Source organism: Apostichopus japonicus, chromosome 3 (genome assembly GCF_037975245.1).
Source record: "Apostichopus japonicus isolate 1M-3 chromosome 3, ASM3797524v1, whole genome shotgun sequence".
Taxonomy (NCBI): Eukaryota; Metazoa; Echinodermata; class Holothuroidea; order Aspidochirotida; family Stichopodidae; genus Apostichopus; species Apostichopus japonicus.
Genome location: NC_092563.1, coordinates 4,519,994 through 4,539,133, shown reverse-complemented (window position 1 = coordinate 4,539,133; position 19,140 = coordinate 4,519,994). Strand labels below are relative to the sequence as shown.

At 41.8% G+C, this 19,140-nt stretch overlaps 2 protein-coding genes across 3 annotated transcripts in view; one reads left to right on the top strand and one right to left on the bottom strand.

Moving 5' to 3' along the window:
- The window catches only part of LOC139960905 (uncharacterized), a 29,626-nt gene extending 22,178 nt beyond the window's left edge, over positions 1 to 7,448 (top strand). Inside the window, exons 12-13 of the mRNA XM_071959596.1 lie at positions 2,615 to 2,644; positions 3,613 to 7,448. Coding sequence (XP_071815697.1) covers positions 2,615 to 2,644; positions 3,613 to 3,740 — 158 coding nt within the window. The 3' untranslated portion in view covers positions 3,741 to 7,448. The remainder of the gene's footprint in view (positions 1 to 2,614; positions 2,645 to 3,612) is intronic.
- A 357-nt stretch (positions 7,449 to 7,805) lies between these two features.
- LOC139960900 (rotatin-like) overlaps positions 7,806 to 19,140 on the bottom strand; it is a 55,994-nt gene continuing 44,659 nt past the window's right edge. Inside the window, exons 46-47 of one of the 2 annotated variants that reach the window (XM_071959584.1) lie at positions 7,944 to 8,114; positions 7,833 to 7,882 (exon numbers count right to left, since the gene is read on the bottom strand). In XM_071959584.1, coding sequence (XP_071815685.1) covers positions 7,950 to 8,114 — 165 coding nt within the window. In that variant the 3' untranslated portion in view covers positions 7,833 to 7,882; positions 7,944 to 7,949. Of the gene's footprint in view, positions 8,115 to 19,140 lie in introns of both variants that reach the window. The other variant, XM_071959573.1, reaches the window with a different exon arrangement.

The following is a 19,140-nucleotide window of genomic DNA, read 5'->3' as shown; positions in this document are numbered from 1 at the left end:
GTGTAATCTCTGACGTAAGTTTGATCCATGTGTCGCAAGATTTCGTTTTGTTTTTCTTGAAATTTGGATCGAAAACGACATTGGAATGCTGCAGTAAAACATATTTGCCATGCGCAGTGAATACATAATGAATTCAAAGAACATAGTTCAAAACCGAGAATAAAGTCCTACTGTTTTTCAATATAAAATTGATAACAGATTTGTACTCAAATGATTTTTTTGCGTTTCTTTTGATTACGATTATGATGATGTACTTAATTATTAAAATCTCATTACTGTAGTTCATTAGCTGGACTGCTTAAATAACGAATACCTAATTTGATGTTTTAAGCTTTGTGATTTGTTCTTTGCCTGTGATCAACACTGCTATGTATTTCGGGCGACAAAATGTTGTGAATCATAACACGTTATACCAGGGAGTTGTGGTAGTGACCCCGACACAGGCTTGAGAAATGAGGTGGTGGGGGGGGGGGTGATGGAGTCATAATAATGTTCAACCCGCCCCCCCCCCCCTCGGTGTTGAAGTCCCTGTATAAGTTGCTAATATCGACGAGTTAATTAAAAAACACTGCTTGAAAGACTCCGGTCTCCATTCTCAAAACTTATGAGTTTTGTATATATAAACGTATTCGCGGTTTAAAAGTGTTTTGATCTAATAATCTATCTGAGATAAAAGGTCGACCGGTACCGCTGGGGATTAGAAAATGCACAAAGTAAAACAAAAAAAGAAACGGAAGTAATCTCGAATCTCGAAACAAGTGGTGAATTATTGAGGGATAATGGCTAAAAGGGTAAACTACAACACCGCGACCTTGAAAATATTGAAAATGCTGGAAGGGTCTATATATATAGTTATACCACAAGTTGCTATAGATATGCTGAAATGGTTGCAAGCTTGTATATGTTACAGAACATTTTGAGCAAGTCTTTTTTCTTTTGCTTTGAGAACAATTATTTCTAAGATATTCATAGCTGTAAGAATTAGGTTTTGTACTCAAAACGTGTTGAAACAAGTGACACTAAGTTGCCGACGAGCAGGGTAAATTGGTCAATGAATTTGAGTGCCGCCATCACGTGATGCTATTGTTTTGCTTCATTCTGTAGTCAGTACATTATAAGTATGGGGTGTGGAGGGGTGGGGGAGGTCATAATATGTCTGTCAGTGGTTTATAACGTCATGTAGCTTTGTAAATGGAATTGGTAAGACGTACACATTGTTCAAAACAAACACATGGTTACGCCACGTATCGAGGTTGTCGTACTGTTATACTATAAGCTCATTTTTTAAGCGGTGCATAAATTGTCTATTTTGGCGCTCCAGGAAACAAAATCTGAAACTATACCAATTGTTAGAACCTATCTGATCAAAATATTTATGCAATTTTTGATAATATATATTGGCTTATAGGTTTTACAATCTGATTGAAGCAGACCAGAATATCTAGATAAGCCTATAGGGCTAGCACTCACCTATTACATAATCAAATCACCAAGAGAAAAGAAAATGTGAAGATTCCGTCCAAAGTTATTTTCAACTACATTTGACTTTTATATGGTCCCGTGTTTAAAATAAAACAATTAATCCTATGCTATATATATATATATATATATATATATATATATATATATATATATATATATATATATATATATATATATATATATAGAAAAGCTGGAAAAGTCGCTAAAAATATATTATGAAGTAAAAACAAGTAATCATCGCTGAATCATTTTTTTCGGCCCTACATATCACTTAATACCGTACAAAACTATTACCTATATCACATCATCAGTTACTATAAAACAGCCAAATTATTCCCCCAAACTCGGCAGGTTATACAAACCCTTTTGTTTATTCCGAGGGGAAACTCATCATAATTACTATTCAATATCCCTAATATGCTATTAATTGTGGGCTTATGAAAGGAAAGTTATTTTCTTCGAAAACAGATCGAGTTTCCTTGTTTGTCTAGTTAAGAAAACCATTAAGCTTTCTCCGTCTTTTCTCTCACTTAATATTTCGATTGCTAACCATAAACAAATGCATCTTATTCCCCCAAGCTGCTGTTTTAGCGCTTAATTACAGGAAACATGGTTCAAACGAGAGCACTTTTCAAAATCAAACTTCGCTTTTAAAAACTGTTGAGATTAACGTGTAATAATAAACGTCTATGACGTCATCTAAGTGCCCTTTCTTTGTAAAGTAAAAGGTTAATACCCGAAAGGGTAATATCGAATTACATTGTTTTCCCCAAATCGTTATTTTGTAATTTCCGACCGACTTCTCCGGAATAGAAAGAGAAAAAACCTAAACTATTAAGACAAAGTTTTGTGAACAACAATTAAATGAAGTCTCTATATATTAAAAAAACCTAACATCTGTTTGCAGGACATTTCATGATATTTGATAGCTTTCTTGGTGTCTAATGCTTTCGTACTTTTTCCTCTTATCACAATGAAATTTATCCTGCGTTTTTTTCCCTTTTCAATTCGTCTCTAGTAATCGTGGAAGAAATTCAGGATAATCTTACTCATATTACTATGTTCCTTCTGCAGTGGCGTCAGTTTGAATGTCATTGAAAAGACAATTCACTTGTTCTTGTTCATTTTTCAGATATAGCAACGGACACAATGAAACCGGATGGTATGTATTATTCCCAGTATACCTAATATATACAACAATATTTATATATCTATATGTATTATATAATATATATATATATATTATATATAATATACAACTATATTTATATATATCTATTTATATTTATATTATATTATATATTACATATAAATATAGATATATATAGATATCTATATAAAAATCTATATATATCTATATAAAAATATATATATATATACGGAATATATATATATATACGGAATATATATATACGGTATATATATATATATATACGGTATATATATATATATATATATATATATATATATATATATATATATATATATATACCGGTTTCGAACCTCTGGACATACAATCAGCGTCCATAGCCTAGTGGTTAGGGTGTCAGCGTACAGAGCGGAGGCCCGGGTTCGAATCCCGGTGGAGGCTGGACGTTTTTTCACTATCTTGATTTTCCAACTCATTACGATTTTCAATTTTATATATATACGGTATATATATATATATATATATTTATATATAGTCTGTTCAAAGTACCTCTTTCGAGATCCGGCTTTAGGAATCACAAATGATTTTCGAGTTGGCTAGCATCATGTTTGATCTCTAGAGCAAGGCAAAATATGTCACCAAAAACAGAACTAGTATTGTTCGATACAGGTGACAAACGCCTACAGTGGACTTACGACCTTCCTTACCGGTTTCGAACCTCTGGACATACAATCAGCGTCCATAGCCTAGTGGTTAGGGTGTCCCCGTACAGAGCGGGAGGCCCGGGTTCGAATCCCGGTGGAGGCTGGAAGTTTTTTCACTGTTCTTGATTTCCAACTCATTACGATTTTCATTTATATATATATATATATATATATATATATATGTATATATTTATATTTACATATGGTGTGTTGATCTTTATTAATTCATAGATATTATATAAACTCCTGTATTTTTCCCCCTCTCAATTCCATCAGAGCCTTGTGAAGACGCATTCGTCCATTGTCGTTGGTCTAAGTCCTTCTGTAGGACTAATCCAGACTTTGCTCGTAATTTCTGTCCAGTGTCTTGCGATTTTTGTCCGACCAATGGAAGCAACCTCTAACAACGGCCATTAATTCAACGTACAGGACTGACCGGAAACGCCTCATTGAAAAACAAGTTCCCTCACAAATTATGTACAGTATATATTTACAAATATATGTAGATGTTATATGTGTTAGCCACATGAAAATGTAAATATATATATATGATGTGTTTGTATATACTTCATCTTATTTATGTGTATTCAATTATACGTATTTCATATACAAAGAAAATATGTTAAAAATATAATGGGTGGGGAGGGGGGGGGGACTTAATCGTGCGAATCTAAAGATGGAAGTTGGACGATATTTGCGTTGAGTTAGAAATGGAGAATTAGAATCAGGTATATTACCTAAGAGTTTAAGTATCCACCGGACGCAGAATGTGTCATGGTCATCCGTGGATGTCCATTGCATTGCTATGTAACGAAAGGCATTAAGAGATGTCTACTATTGCAGACGTATGTGTATGACTTGTACGGTGAAGCAGAACAGCATCCCTCAAATAGCTTCCACCTCCCCCTCCCGGTCCGCACAAACACACCCTATATACACTGTGTGTGTGTGCTGGATGCAGACCTCTATATGGTATATACCCAAAATGTGTTCAGTTCAAACGATTGCACTTGAAAAATCAGCAAAGATAGATCAAGGGCAGGAAAAAAAAACAATTGATGTTTATTGTACAAATACACTCCCCACCCCCCCCACCCCACCCCACACACAACTCCCCTGACGATTGTCACCATGTAAACATTACAATGACACGTTTTACACATGTAATATGGAACGCCAAAAAGACCACAACTTACTATGATAATGTTAAAGTACACAATTATGATAGATATGAACACGCGGTCGACGTGTATGTTAAATAACACGATGGTAATGTCATGTTACGTAGCTTGAATGCATTTTTAAGTTCGAGCACATGCAGCAATACAGAGCGGGTATCTTATTTATCGAGACTTTTTTTCTTAGCTACCATGTAGCCCCAGCACTCGCTATACGCATGTGTAGATTGTATCGCGTTAACAAAGAGTTCAGGGAGTAACCATCGTCTAACTATAGCAGACAAGTTGGGATGGAATAGTAACATCGACGAAGTTTCTGTATTGCCAAAAAACAACAACTGAGCATTATGGATCTGTTACTTGGAATTTCGCTCGACGCTCTCATATCTGTATGTTTACAAGTACGCGAGGACAATGCGATAATAGGGGAGGTGAATGGGGAGGGGGGGGTGTCAGGAAGGACAGGGAGGAGCGGCAAGGAGGGATAGTAGGAACTAGGGGGAGGGGGGATTGATGTCGTTAGTTTTGTGTCAAGTTGTGCTGTAATACATATCATAAAAGACAGTGATGTTACTAATTGACTATTATTGTTCTTACTATTATTATTATTATCATAATTATTATTATTATTATAATTATCATAACTATGTGTGTGTATCTGTTTGTCTACAATATAACCCACTTGATGAATATTACGAAAACGCCTCATCTATATTTCAAATTGTCTTTGTGTCAGTCATTCAAATACTTATAAAGAAAAGAAACAACATTTGAAGTATAGGCTATGTCAGGGAATGATTCATATTGAAACTCATTCAATTTTCACGAGGAGAACATTTTATTTACAATTTGGTGAATGAAACACTTACTAGCACGACACGACTATTTACATGTACATTCTGATGAAATTTGCGGCTTGAATTACCACGCACCACACGTATAATGTATACTGTTATACACATCACTGGCAACACCATATACCGACGGACACAGTCAAATACAAAACTGACGTCATACTTTCAGTAACACGAAATACAACATTAAACACCATACATGCACCACTCCCGTCAAACACAACTTGAACAACACCATTCACAGTGCACCATGAACACCACACAATCACCACCGTCAAACACAACACCAACAAAACCACACATTAAAACAGCCTCAAATACAGCGTTTTTTTTTAAATCTTCTAGTTACCTTTGCGCGTATTAATTAAAGTGTGGATTCAGTTTAGTCCAAGCAAAAAAATATATAAAAAAAAATATATAAATATTTGCGACATACATAATACCCAAACGTTTTCACCCTTCACTATCTTGCAACCCGAAATATTAGGGCACAATAAACATTGTTGATATGTTTCATTCTTCAACATGTGGAATATCTCTTAAGAGTAAGAACTCGAAAGAAGTTTCTATTGAAAGACCTGTTAAAACATGTAAATTTCCTTTAGAAGGAAATTAAAGAAGAAACACATCAATACGTGCAGATCCTCCGTTTTGTATTTCCCCGAATACATAGAGGAGTTTTGATGCCACGATAGGGTTTCATACAACACTAACAGGGTCTCCCAAAACCTTGCTGTATACAAAACGGTTCCCCGTAAAAACGTGACTGCACACAAAGACCACAGATTTGTTAGCATTTGGAATTCGATACTTTAATGGCTTATTGAAAAGAAATCAGTTCTCTGGGCAAACTGAACAAATGTGTGCCTTCTCACGTCATCAGTTTCAAAGAAATCATTTAAAGAGTTTAAAGTATAACCCGGATATTCCAGCATAAATTGCATCCGTTTACAAGCTGAAAATTGTTCAGTCCAATATTTTGAGGAGTGTTTTAAAGATTCCCAAATACAGTGATATCGTCTCTTGGTATTCTGCGAAAGTCTGGAAATGTTTATTTTTCTTTTCACTTTTTTTCCCCAGAGGTAAACAGATTAGCCAATATTTGATGTTATGAATATGCATATCGAAAGCTTCGAGTTAGATGACGACATTAGGGATTTGCTCGGGGGTTGGAAGGGTGGGGAGAGATCTGGATGGGTTCTGAACCCTTTTGTTTAACTTTGCTCGCGAGTAACCGAGTTTAGAAGCGGTACCACCACATCTCCCCCCCCCCCCCACCCGAATCGACAGGGACCATTGAACAACAACATGGGCGTTTATTTGCCCATCCAGGTCTCCCTCTTATTTTTACCCTTGGCCCTAGTAGTTCTCCTCAAGGTCCTACTTCCGATATTTCTCTAGTTGGTTACTCCCTTCCTGCTGCTCGTTATCGTTTTAATTACGTAATCGCTTCTGTGTTCATATACTCCCTGATCTTCTGATACTGAAGGCAAGGACATCGCTTTATTGAGGTCGCCCTCTTTGTTATTAACATAAATATATTTGATAAAAAAAAATTCTAAGTCCTCTATTAATCCGCCGATGACAGACCCATATCGCTTTAACGAAGTCAACTTTTATACCGCGCATTAAACCAAATTAAACCATTCCTCATTTAAGTCTTCCAATAACCACAGCGGGATGCAGGTATGAAACAATGAATGGAATCGTTGTACTTTACACGGAACCAAACAGATACTCATGTAGTCTAGTTCCTAATGACTGCATAGAAGACAGGTATACGATACATCCAAATCTCGTTCAAATTATCCTTCTCTTTGCCTGGGTCAAACATACACGCACATCTTTCACTCTTCCAAACCCCCCCCCCCTCCCCCTCAAAAAAAAAAAAAAATAAGGAGCAGATTGATATCCGTTTAACTAAAATATCATGCATATCCTGTTATCGGAACCACCTCCCCCTCCTGTCATCCCGGGCGTTTCAGTCATCCAACAAAACAGAAATTTACAGAGAAAACAGGTCAAATCATATACACAGTATACACACACGCATATATATATATATATATATATATATATATATATATATATATATATATACCGTATATATATATATATATATATATATATATACCGTATATATATATAAAATTGAAAATCGTAATGAGTTGGAAAATCAAGATAGTGAAAAAATGTCCAGCCTCCACCGGGATTCGAACCCGGGCCTCCGCTCTGTACGCTGACACCCTAACCACTAGGCTATGGACGCTGATTGTATGTCCAGAGGTTCGAAACCGGTATATATAGGCTTTATATATATATATATATATATATATATATATATATATATGTGGTTCGAATCCCGGTGGAGGCTGAAAGTTTTTTCACTGTTCTTGATTTTCCAACTCATTACGATTTTCATATATATATATATATATATATATATATATATGCGTGCGTGCGTGTGTGTGTGTGTGTTCGTATATATCGCTTTAACCAATCATCCTCTCTCTCGCTCTCTCTTTTTTCTTGTTTTCTTCATCATAATAGTCATACCCCCCTCTCTCTCTCCCTCTCTCTCTCAGTCATCCAAGAGTCGTAGCAGGCAGGTCAGCACACTCTCATGTTTAACCATCAAATCTCTTTCTCCTTGGTCAGAAATAGGTTTCTGTATATTTCTCTTTACATTGACCAGTTTCTCGCGGCTTCGAACTTGTAAATTGTGAGCTTTCAATTTGGATTTGACCTGCAATAAAATAAAAACACATATAAAAAAAAAACTACCGAAAAACAAAAGCCCAGAATGAGAGGCCAAAAGTAATATTATGTGGCACCTCTAGGTATGCTTTACCGCGATTAAACAGAAACCTTTTAGCGGAATGGATGAGATCTTGAGAGGATATTAACATCCCCCGCCCCCCGTATCGACGATGCCGAAGACAACCAGCGAGATATTAACTTGTGGTTGTATATTAGTAGTGGAGTGCGGAGAAGTATCTACTCTGGTGAAGCTAAATGTTAACCATTCTCAAGTAGCCACTACAACAGTAACCTTAATATTAGCTTGTTGAGATAAAACTAAAATATTGGTTTTTCGGAGTTCCACTTCAACAGATATAGGCGACAACGATGAAGATCTCTATGTATGATCAAGTATAATGTTTGGCACTGAAAAGCTGAAGTCCAAAAGGAAGATCAGACTATATACAGATAAATGGGTAACGGATTACTAAATCAGATATTCCAATCCATCATGCAATATTAAATAACATATATATATATATATATATATATATATATATATATGTATGTATGTATATATATATATATATATACATATATATATATGTGTGTGTGTGTGTGTATATATATATATATATATATATATATATACTGTATATATATATATATATATATACTGTATATATATATATATATATATGTGTGTGTGTGTGTGTAAACTTTAAGAATTAAACGCTGAAGAATACACTTCATGTTTAATTTGTTGCTGTTGGTGTTGTTTTGTTTATTAAAGAAATTATTAAAGAAATTATCGAAGAATCCAAATGGATTTATAACACGGTATAGCAGCATTGTAGATCGAAACGATGAACCTTACATTCACTGTTTTACAGTTATATTCTACGCACAAGAAATGGCATCCAAAATAAGGATCATTCATATCTTGTTCATGAAAACCTAACTAGAAATGGACGGACAGTCGGGGGAAAAAAGTGGGGAAAATCCCAGCCAAATCTCATGAGTATTTTACCATTAAATTGCAGTGATATCGAATGTTTCAAATGAGGCACACTTGTCATCTCGTCTAAGGAAAATTCTTGAAACCAATTATTTTTTATTGAAGCTATACAACAACAAAAAAGAAGAAAAAAACATTTGTCTAAATGTACGTTATTATTTGCATCCGGCAAAGAGGTTCTAGGATTTCACTGACGTTGTGCTCTGCGAACAGTTCTGTGTTTGCAAGAACAGTATACTTGAGTATTAAAACTTCTAGACACATTTGCAATTTCCAGGCAATTATAATATTGCTTTAAATTGTATACACAAATCGTTTAGAATTGTTTGAAAAGTTTATACAAAGACAAATATCCTTTTACGAAGATACTTCCAACTATGCACAAAAACACACTCGACCTCCGGAAGAGAATCCCTGAAAATTACCGTAGCCCAGAGGTTCGAGTGTTTGCGATGCGATGCGGTTTTTTCCCGTCCAAATGTTTATTTCAAATCTTTCTATTTGCGTTTTCTTCAAGTGCAACGTTAAAAAATAAAAAAAATTGTTATGTAATATTATGATTGGAAAGCGTCATTGCTAGAAACTGCTTCTATAGCATGCACGGGCTCCTCTTTGCCAAAATCGGGCAACCGCTCAATTTAGCCAAACGATGAACTCTTTCGGCCACGGTCTACTATAGCGTGCACCATGTGTATTGACAGTCTATAAGTGAATATACAGCCGTGGGCCTCATCTCTTTAACCGGTTGGGAGAATAACAACCTCTCCGAGATGGTGGTGGTGGTGGTCTGGGCCCTAAAGGCATCACAAAACGACATGGATGAGCGAGTATAAGTAAGTGGTGAGGGCTGCTGTATGAGTGTTTACAAATAACTAATTAATTCCGAGTCACGTTCAAGATATCATCGACAGGAACGGCTAATTACTTCAAACTAAGTCAAAATTCTCTGTAACGCTTCCATCATAACATCCACTGCTTATAAGCAAAAACTTCACTATTTTTATGTTTTTTTTGGTTTTCGTTCAATGTCACGAGGCTGTTCCTGTTGTTCCTGCCAACATGCTTTGTTAATTCAAGGCTCATGGAAGAAAAAAACTTAAAACGAAACCACATCCTATCACAGAAAGATAAAGAATCGATTTAGAAACCAATTTAGAAAACGAGAAAGAAACAAATGTTTATTACTGACATTAAAGACATTTTCCTGTTGTATTTGGGATACAGGTGCACGGTTTTACTTGCAAACGTTATGGAATTGTTAAGTTGGAAGTGTATGCGTGATACAGCAATTAGACTTGTCCTGTCCATAATTTAACCAGGTGCGAGATTACCTTGACCTATACAGACTGAATGGAATGGATAGGAATCATCCGTGGATATGGTACTTCTTGTGAAATGGGGTTTGTGTGTGCTTTGTACAACATAGACTGTTAATACATGTAGGCTAGAGGCTATACTGAATCTAATTCTGTATACAGTATAAATCAGACTTGTATATAAACTATGAGTCTGGTTTGTATGTAATACAAATCGAATCGGACTACTTTTTTTTAGCATATGGTATAAACCAGACGTGCTTATTCTGAGACTGATGTGTATGACATATAAATCGGACTTGTATATTCGGCATCTGATTTGTATATGGTATAAATCAGACTTGTTTATAAACTCTCAGTCTGGTTTGTATATGGTATAAACCAGACTTGTTTTATTCTGAGACTGATGTGTATGACTTATAAATCGGACATGTATATTCGGAGTTTGATTTGCATATGCTTGTTTATTCTGAGACTGATACATGTGTATCGTAATTTGGACTTGTATATTCTAAGTCTGGTTTGTATATGGTATAAATCAGGCTTGTTTATTCTGAGACTGGTTTGTATGTAATATAAATCGGATTTGTGTATTCGGCATCTGATTTGTATATGGTATAAACCAGACTTGTGTTTTCTGAGTCTGATTTGTATGTAACATAAATCGGATTTTTATATTCGGCATCTGATTTGTATATGGTATAAACCAGACTTGTTAATTCAGAGTCTGATGTGTATGTAATATATATCGGACTAAGTCTGTCTTAGTGTGTACATTGAAAAAAATGCCTGACTATTCACGAATTCTTATTCGTATTTTATGAACAGCAAGATAAGTGCACTCATTGTGTTATATATATATATATATATATATATATATATATATATATATATATATATATATATATATATATATATATATATATATATATATAAATATAGTCTTGTTTCGTCTTCCGGGTTAGATTGACATTATATTGCACCGCGTGTATAGTTTCCGTGTGCTTATACTTGTTTCTATTTCAAACGTACAAGTATTTCAAACGTCCCATCTGTCGTAGCCTTACATAAATCGCAGTCAATTTACGACCAACAAAGAGTTTTAAAGACGCCATTAAATTATTGATGGTGATGTTAATGATGATGATAACCAGTTTGTCCTTAATTCGTTTCAGTCAATCGGTAAAGTTGTTATTTCTGAAGCAGTGATTTTCTATAGAACATGTCTTCAATCACACACCTAAGGTTTTTATCGTGTAATAACACCATCTCGACTAATTGGTCTTCTCTTGAAGAATGAAAGTAAAATCTCCACTTTAGAGAGTTTCGTTCTCTCTGAGCCGAGGTTAAACACTTCAGCACTTACCATAATTACAATAGAGAGAGAGGATTGGGGGGGGGGGGAGGGTTAGATGGGGTTGAGAGGGGGGATATCCGGTCTCATTCCGATGGTATATAGTTCTCGTTTATATCACTTCGAATTGATTACTATAGTAAGTTTATCATGCGAGGTTACACCACATTGGTGATGCATTGGAAAAAGTTGATCATATAACAAGTACGGTCGTCTTACGAGTCAATCATTCAATGTAGCGTTGCTATGGTGATACCACGAAATGGATTTTTGTAAGGGTCATATGGCTCAATCTTGGGACGGCTAAAGACAAGATGCCGTGTTTTTTTTAACATTTGGGGACGGTTTACCGGTGGAGACATTTTGGGATGTTTTATCGTTAGATTGCTATCGGTACAACTTATGAAGAGAAAGATCTATTTGTTGGGGGGGGGGGGGGGGTGTGAAGGAGCGCATGGGAATAGGAGAGGGTAGAGGGAGTGGTTAGCGCACAAGTCTTCATAATACCAGTTAAATGTTCAAACCAAATCCTAGAATGAATCGTATTTGTGAAACTGTCCATAGTATATCGAACATGCACATAATACAGCCCTCTGACGTCACTCGACCTTTCAATGGTGCCATAGGTGAACTTTTTAGTGGTTCAGACTAACATGTTGTTTTCAATGATGTTTGATTATTCTACGAACTTCAAGGTCAGACCATTAAATTTCGCCTCCCCCCCTCCAACCCAAAACGTCGGATTCTTCGCTTCAAGCGGTTTTAGGCATTTCGTCAACAATTTTTCCACACTGTTGCTACAAATGGAAGACTGCAATTATAACATTAAAACCTCAACATTTCCGACGTCTTTTTCATTCTTTCAGATGAAACTTCACAAAGTCAAGCAAATGAAATTCACTGCTATAGGATTTAAATGTTAAACAGCACCAATCAATTTATCGAAATAAACTTTTAAAAAATCTGCCTTTTTGGTAAACAACACGAAGTATTAACAAAGTAAAAACAGACAAGAATGTAAACCAATGGTAAACGTCTGATTGAATTATTAATTATAACGTCATTTGTGAAGTCATTAACAATTTGTTTACACGAATGCTTATTGAATATCACACACTGCACAAGATATCGATTCGTTATAATTGCTTGCTGTACTAACAAGTTTTGAGACTTAAATGTAGAAATTTCACCACCCAATTAAATTATTCATTATTCGTCCGTCCGTCCGTTCTATTTTTGCATTCGTTCCCGCCTTTATCCTCCATTTACAAACTACAATACATCAGTGGGAATCCTATCCTGACAGTGTGAATGTTTTACATTATACAATAACTGACATGTGACTGCATTAAATGACAGTTTGTTTATTGAAAACCAGCTTTCTCTACTTTCAAAATTAGGTCACAGCTCTATCGATATCGTGAATATGCCTGTATGGCATTACCAACACTGACGTCACAGGTACCTGGAACTCAATGTAGCTAATCATCATCATTTATCTACGCAGCTATCGCCTTATGTACGATCTTTCAGCAGTAGATCACGAGTAGGCGACTACCCTCCGAGAAGAACATCGAACAGACTTAACGATACGGTTTAAATTTCACGATACGGTTGAGAATTCATGATCACCACAGAGCCAATGAACCTTTTAAATTATGGTTGAAGAAGACCAAGAAGGTGAGAAGACGCAAGGTGGGAGTAGATGGATGGGGGAGGGAATAGATGGGTGGGGAGGGAGTAGATGGATGGGGGAGGGAGTAGATGGATGGGGGAGGGAATAGATGGGTGGGGAGGGGGTAGATGGATGGGGGAGGGAGTAGATGGATGGGGGATGGAATAGATGGGTGGGGAGGGAGTAGATGGATGGGGTGGGGGTAGATGGATGTAGGAGGGAGCAGATGGATGGGGGAGGGAGTAGATGGATGGGGGATGGAATAGATGGGTGGGGAGGGAGTAGATGGATGGGGTGGGGGTTGATGAATGGGTGAGGGAGTAGATGGGTGGGGGAGGGTGTAGATGGATGGTGGAGGGAGTAGATGGATGGGGGAGGGAGTAGATGGATGGGGGAGGGAGTAGATGGATGTGGGAGGGAGAAGATGGATGGGGGAGGGAGTAGATGGATGGGGGAGGGAGTAGATGGATGGGGGAGGGAGTAGATGGATGGTGGAAGGAGTAGATGGATGGGGGAGGGAGTAGATGGATGGGGGATGGAGTAGATGGATGGGGTAGATGGATGGGGGAGGGAGTAGATGGACGGGGGAGGGAGTAGATGGGTGGGTGAGGGAGCAGATGGGTGGGGGAGGGAGTAGATGGATGGTGGACCGAGTACATGGATGGGGGAGGGAGTAGATAGATGGTGGAGGGAGTAGATGGATGTGGTAGGGAGAAGATGGATGGGGGAGGGAGTAGATGGATGGGGGAGGGAGTAGATGGATGGGTGAGGGAGTAGATGGGTGGGGGAGGGAGTAGATGGATGGTGGAGGGAGTAGATGGATGGGGGAGGGAGTAGATAGATGGTGGAGGGAGTAGATGGATGTGGTAGGGAGAAGATGGATGGGGGAGGGAGTAGATGGATGGTGGAGGGAGTAGATGGATGGTGGAGGGAGTAGATGGATGGTGGAGGGAGTAGATGGATGGGGGAGGGAGTAGATGGATGGGGGAGGGAGTAGATGGATGTGGGAGGGAGAAGATGGATGGGGGAGGGAGTAGATGGATGTGGAGGGAGTAGATGGATGGGGGAGGGAGTAGATGGATGGTGGAGGGAGTAGATGGATGGGGGAGGGAGTAGATGGATGGGGGATGGAGTAGATGGATGGGGTAGGGAGTAGATGGATGGGGGAGGGAGAAGATGGATGGGTAGATGGATGGGGGAGGGAGTAGATGGATGGGGGAGGGAGTACATGGATGGGGAGGGAGTAGATGGATGGGGAAGGGAGTAGATGGATGGGGGAGGGAGTAGATGGATGGTGGAGGGAGTAGATGGATGGGGAAGGAGTAGATGGATGGGGTAGGGAGTAGATGGATGGGGGAGGGAGTAGATGGATGGTGGAGGGAGTAGATGGATGGGGGAGGGAGTAGATGGATGGGGGAGGGAGTAGATGGATGTGGGAGGGAGAAGATGGATGGGGGAGGGAGTAGATGGATGGGGGGGGAGTAAATGGATGGGGGAGGGAGTAGATGGATGGGTGAGAGAGAAGATGGATGGGTGAGGGAGTAGATGGATGGGGAAGGAGTAGATGGATGGGGTAGGGAATAGATGGAAGGGGGAGTAAGTAGATGGATGGGGTAGATGGATGGGGGAGGGAGTAGATGGATGGGGGAGGGAGTAGATGGATGGGTGAGGGAGTAGATGGGTGGGGGAGGGAGTAGATGGATGGTGGACCGAGTAGATGGATGGGGGAGGGAGTAGATAGATGGTGGAGGGAGTAGATGGATGTGGTAGGGAGAAGATGGATGGGGGAGGGAGTAGATGGATGGGGGAGGGAGTAGATGGATGGGTGAGGGAGTAGATGGGTGGGGGAGGGAGTAGATGGATGGTGGAGGGAGTAGATGGATGGGGGAGGGAGTAGATGGATGGGGGAGGGAGTAGATAGATGGTGGAGGGAGTAAATGGATGTGGTAGGGAGAAGATGGATGGGGGAGGGAGTAGATGGATGGTGGAGGGAGTAGATGGATGGGGGAGGGAGTAGATGGATGGTGGAGGGAGTAGATGGATGGGGGAGGGAGTAGATGAATGGGGGAGGGAGTAGATGGATGTGGGAGGGAGAAGATGGATGGGGGAGGGAGTAGATGGATGGGGGAGGGAGTAGATGGATGGGGGAGGGAGTAGATGGATGGTGGAGGGAGTAGATGGATGGGGGAGGGAGTAGATGGATGGGGGATGGAGTAGATGGATGGGGTAGGGAGTAGATGGATGGGGGAGGGAGAAGATGGATGGGTAGATGGATGGGGGAGGGAGTAGATGGATGGGGGAGGGAGTACATGGATGGGGAGGGAGTAGATGGATGGGGAAGGGAGTAGATGGATGGGGGAGGGAGTAGATGGATGGTGGAGGGAGTAGATGGATGGGGAAGGAGTAGATGGATGGGGTAGGGAGTAGATGGATGGGGGAGGGAGTAGATGGATGGTGGAGGGAGTAGATGGATGGGGGAGGGAGTAGATGGATGGGGGAGTAGATGGATGTGGGAGGGAGAAGATGGATGGGGGAGGGAGTAGATGGATGGGGGAGGGAGTAGATGGATGGGTGAGAGAGAAGATGGATGGGTGAGGGAGTAGATGGATGGGGAAGGAGTAGATGGATGGGGTAGGGAATAGATGGAAGGGGGAGTAAGTAGATGGATGGGGTAGATGGATGGGGGAGGGAGTAGATGGATGGGGGAGGGAGTAGATGGATGGGTGAGGGAGTAGATGGGTGGGGGAGGGAGTAGATGGATGGTGGACCGAGTAGATGGATGGGGGAGGGAGTAGATAGATGGTGGAGGGAGTAGATGGATGTGGTAGGGAGAAGATGGATGGGGGAGGGAGTAGATGGATGGGGGAGGGAGTAGATGGATGGGTGAGGGAGTAGATGGGTGGGGGAGGGAGTAGATGGATGGTGGAGGGAGTAGATGGATGGGGGAGGGAGTAGATAGATGGTGGAGGGAGTAGATGGATGTGGTAGGGACAAGATGGATGGGGGAGGGAGTAGATGGATGGTGGAGGGAGTAGATGGATGGGGGAGGGAGTAGATGGATGGTGGAGGGAGTAGATGGATGGGGGAGGGAGTAGATGGATGGGGGAGGGAGTAGATGGATGGGGGAGGGAGTAGATGGATGGTGGAGGGAGTAGATGGATGGGGGAGGGAGTAGATGGATGGGGGATGGAGTAGATGGATGGGGTAGGGAGTAGATGGATGGGGGAGGGAGAAGATGGATGGGTAGATGGATGGGGGAGGGAGTAGATGGATGGGGGAGGGAGTACATGGATGGGGAGGGAGTAGATGGATGGGGAAGGGAGTAGATGTATGGGGAGGGAGTAGATGGATGGTGGAGGGAGTAGATGGATGGGGAAGGAGTAGATGGATGGGGTAGGGAGTAGATGGATGGGGGAGGGAGTAGATGGATGGTGGAGGGAGTAGATGGATGGGGGAGGGAGTAGATGGATGGGGGAGGGAGTAGATGGATGTGGGAGGGAGAAGATGGATGGGGGAGGGAGTAGATGGATGGGGGAGGGAGTAGATGGATGGGGGAGGGAGTAGATGGATGGGTGAGAGAGAAGATGGATGGGTGAGGGAGTAGATGGATGGGGAAGGAGTAGATGGATGGGGTAGGGAATAGATGGAAGGGGGAGTAAGTAGATGGATGGGGTAGATGGATGGGGGAGGGAGTAGATGGATGGGGGAGGGAGTAGATGGATGGGTGAGGGAGTAGATGGGTGGGGGAGGGAGTAGATGGATGGTGGACCGAGTAGATGGATGGGGGAGGGAGTAGATAGATGGTGGAGGGAGTAGATGGATGTGGTAGGGAGAAGATGGATGGGGGAGGGAGTAGATGGATGGTGGAGGGAGTAGATGGATGGGGGAGGGAGTAGATGGATGGTGGAGGGAGTAGATGGATGGGGGAGGGAGTAGATGGATGGGGGAGGGAGTAGATGGATGTGGGAGGGAGAAGATGGATGGGGGAGGGAGTAGATGGATGGGGGAGGGAGTAGATGGATGGGGGAGGGAGTAGATGGATGGGGGAGGGAGTAGATGGATGGGTGAGAGAGAAGATGGATGGGTGAGGGAGTAGATGGATGGGGAAGGAGTAGATGGATGGGGTAGGGAATAGATGGAAGGGGGAGTAAGTAGATGGATGGGGTAGATGGATGGGGGAGGGAGTAGATGGATGGGGCAGGGAGTAGATGGATGGGTGAGGGAGTAGATGGGTGGGGGAGGGAGTAGATGGATGATGGTGGAGGGAGTAGATGGATGTGGTAGGGAGAAGATGGATGGGGGAGGGAGTAGATGGATGGGGGAGGGAGTAGATGGATGGGTGAGGGAGTAGATGGGTGGGGGAGGGAGTAGATGGATGGTGGAGGGAGTAGATGGATGGGGGAGGGAGTAGATAGATGGTGGAGGGAGTAGATGGATGTGGTAGGGAGAAGATGGATGGGGGAGGGAGTAGATGGATGGTGGAGGGAGTAGATGGATGGGGGAGGGAGTAGATGGATGGTGGAGGGAGTAGATGGATGGGGGAGGGAGTAGATGGATGGGGGAGGGAGTAGATGGATGGGGGAGGGAGTAGATGGATGGTGGAGGGAGTAGATGGATGGGGGAGGGAGTAGATGGATGGGGGATGGAGTAGATGGATGGGGTAGGGAGTAGATGGATGGGGGAGGGAGAAGATGGATGGGTAGATGGATGGGGGAGGGAGTAGATGGATGGGGGAGGGAGTACATGGATGGGGAGGGAGTAGATGGATGGGGAAGGGAGTAGATGTATGGGGAGGGAGTAGATGGATGGTGGAGGGAGTAGATGGATGGGGAAGGAGTAGATGGATGGGGTAGGGAGTAGATGGATGGGGGAGGGAGTAGATGGATGGTGGAGGGAGTAGATGGATGGGGGAGGGAGTAGATGGATGGGGGAGGGAGTAGATGGATGGGTGAGGGAGTAGATGGATGGGGGAGGGAGTAGATGGATGGGTGAGGGAGTAGATGGGTGGGGGAGGGAGTAGATGGATGGTGGACCGAGTAGATGGATGGGGGAGGGAGTAGATAGATGGTGGAGGGAGTAGATGGATGTGGTAGGGAGAAGATGGATGGGGGAGGGAGTAGATGGATGGTGGAGGGAGTAGATGGATGGGGGAGGGAGTAGATGGATGGTGGAGGGAGTAGATGGATGGGGGAGGGAGTAGATGGATGGGGGAGGGAGTAGATGGATGTGGGAGGGAGAAGATGGATGGGGGAGGGAGTAGATGGATGGGGGAGGGAGTAGATGGATGGGGGAGGGAGTAGATGGATGGGGGAGGGAGTAGATGGATGGGTGAGAGAGAAGATGGATGGGTGAGGGAGTAGATGGATGGGGAATGAGTAGATGGATGGGGTAGGGAATAGATGGAAGGGGGAGTAAGTAGATGGATGGGGTAGATGGATGGGGGAGGGAGTAGATGGATGGGGCAGGGAGTAGATGGATGGGTGAGGGAGTAGATGGATGGGGGAGGGAGTAGATAGATGGTGGAGGGAGTAGATGGATGTGGTAGGGAGAAGATGGATGGGGGAGGGAGTAGATGGATGGGGGAGGGAGTAGATGGATGGGTGAGGGAGTAGATGGGTGGGGGAGGGAGTAGATGGATGGTGGAGGGAGTAGATGGATGGGGGAGGG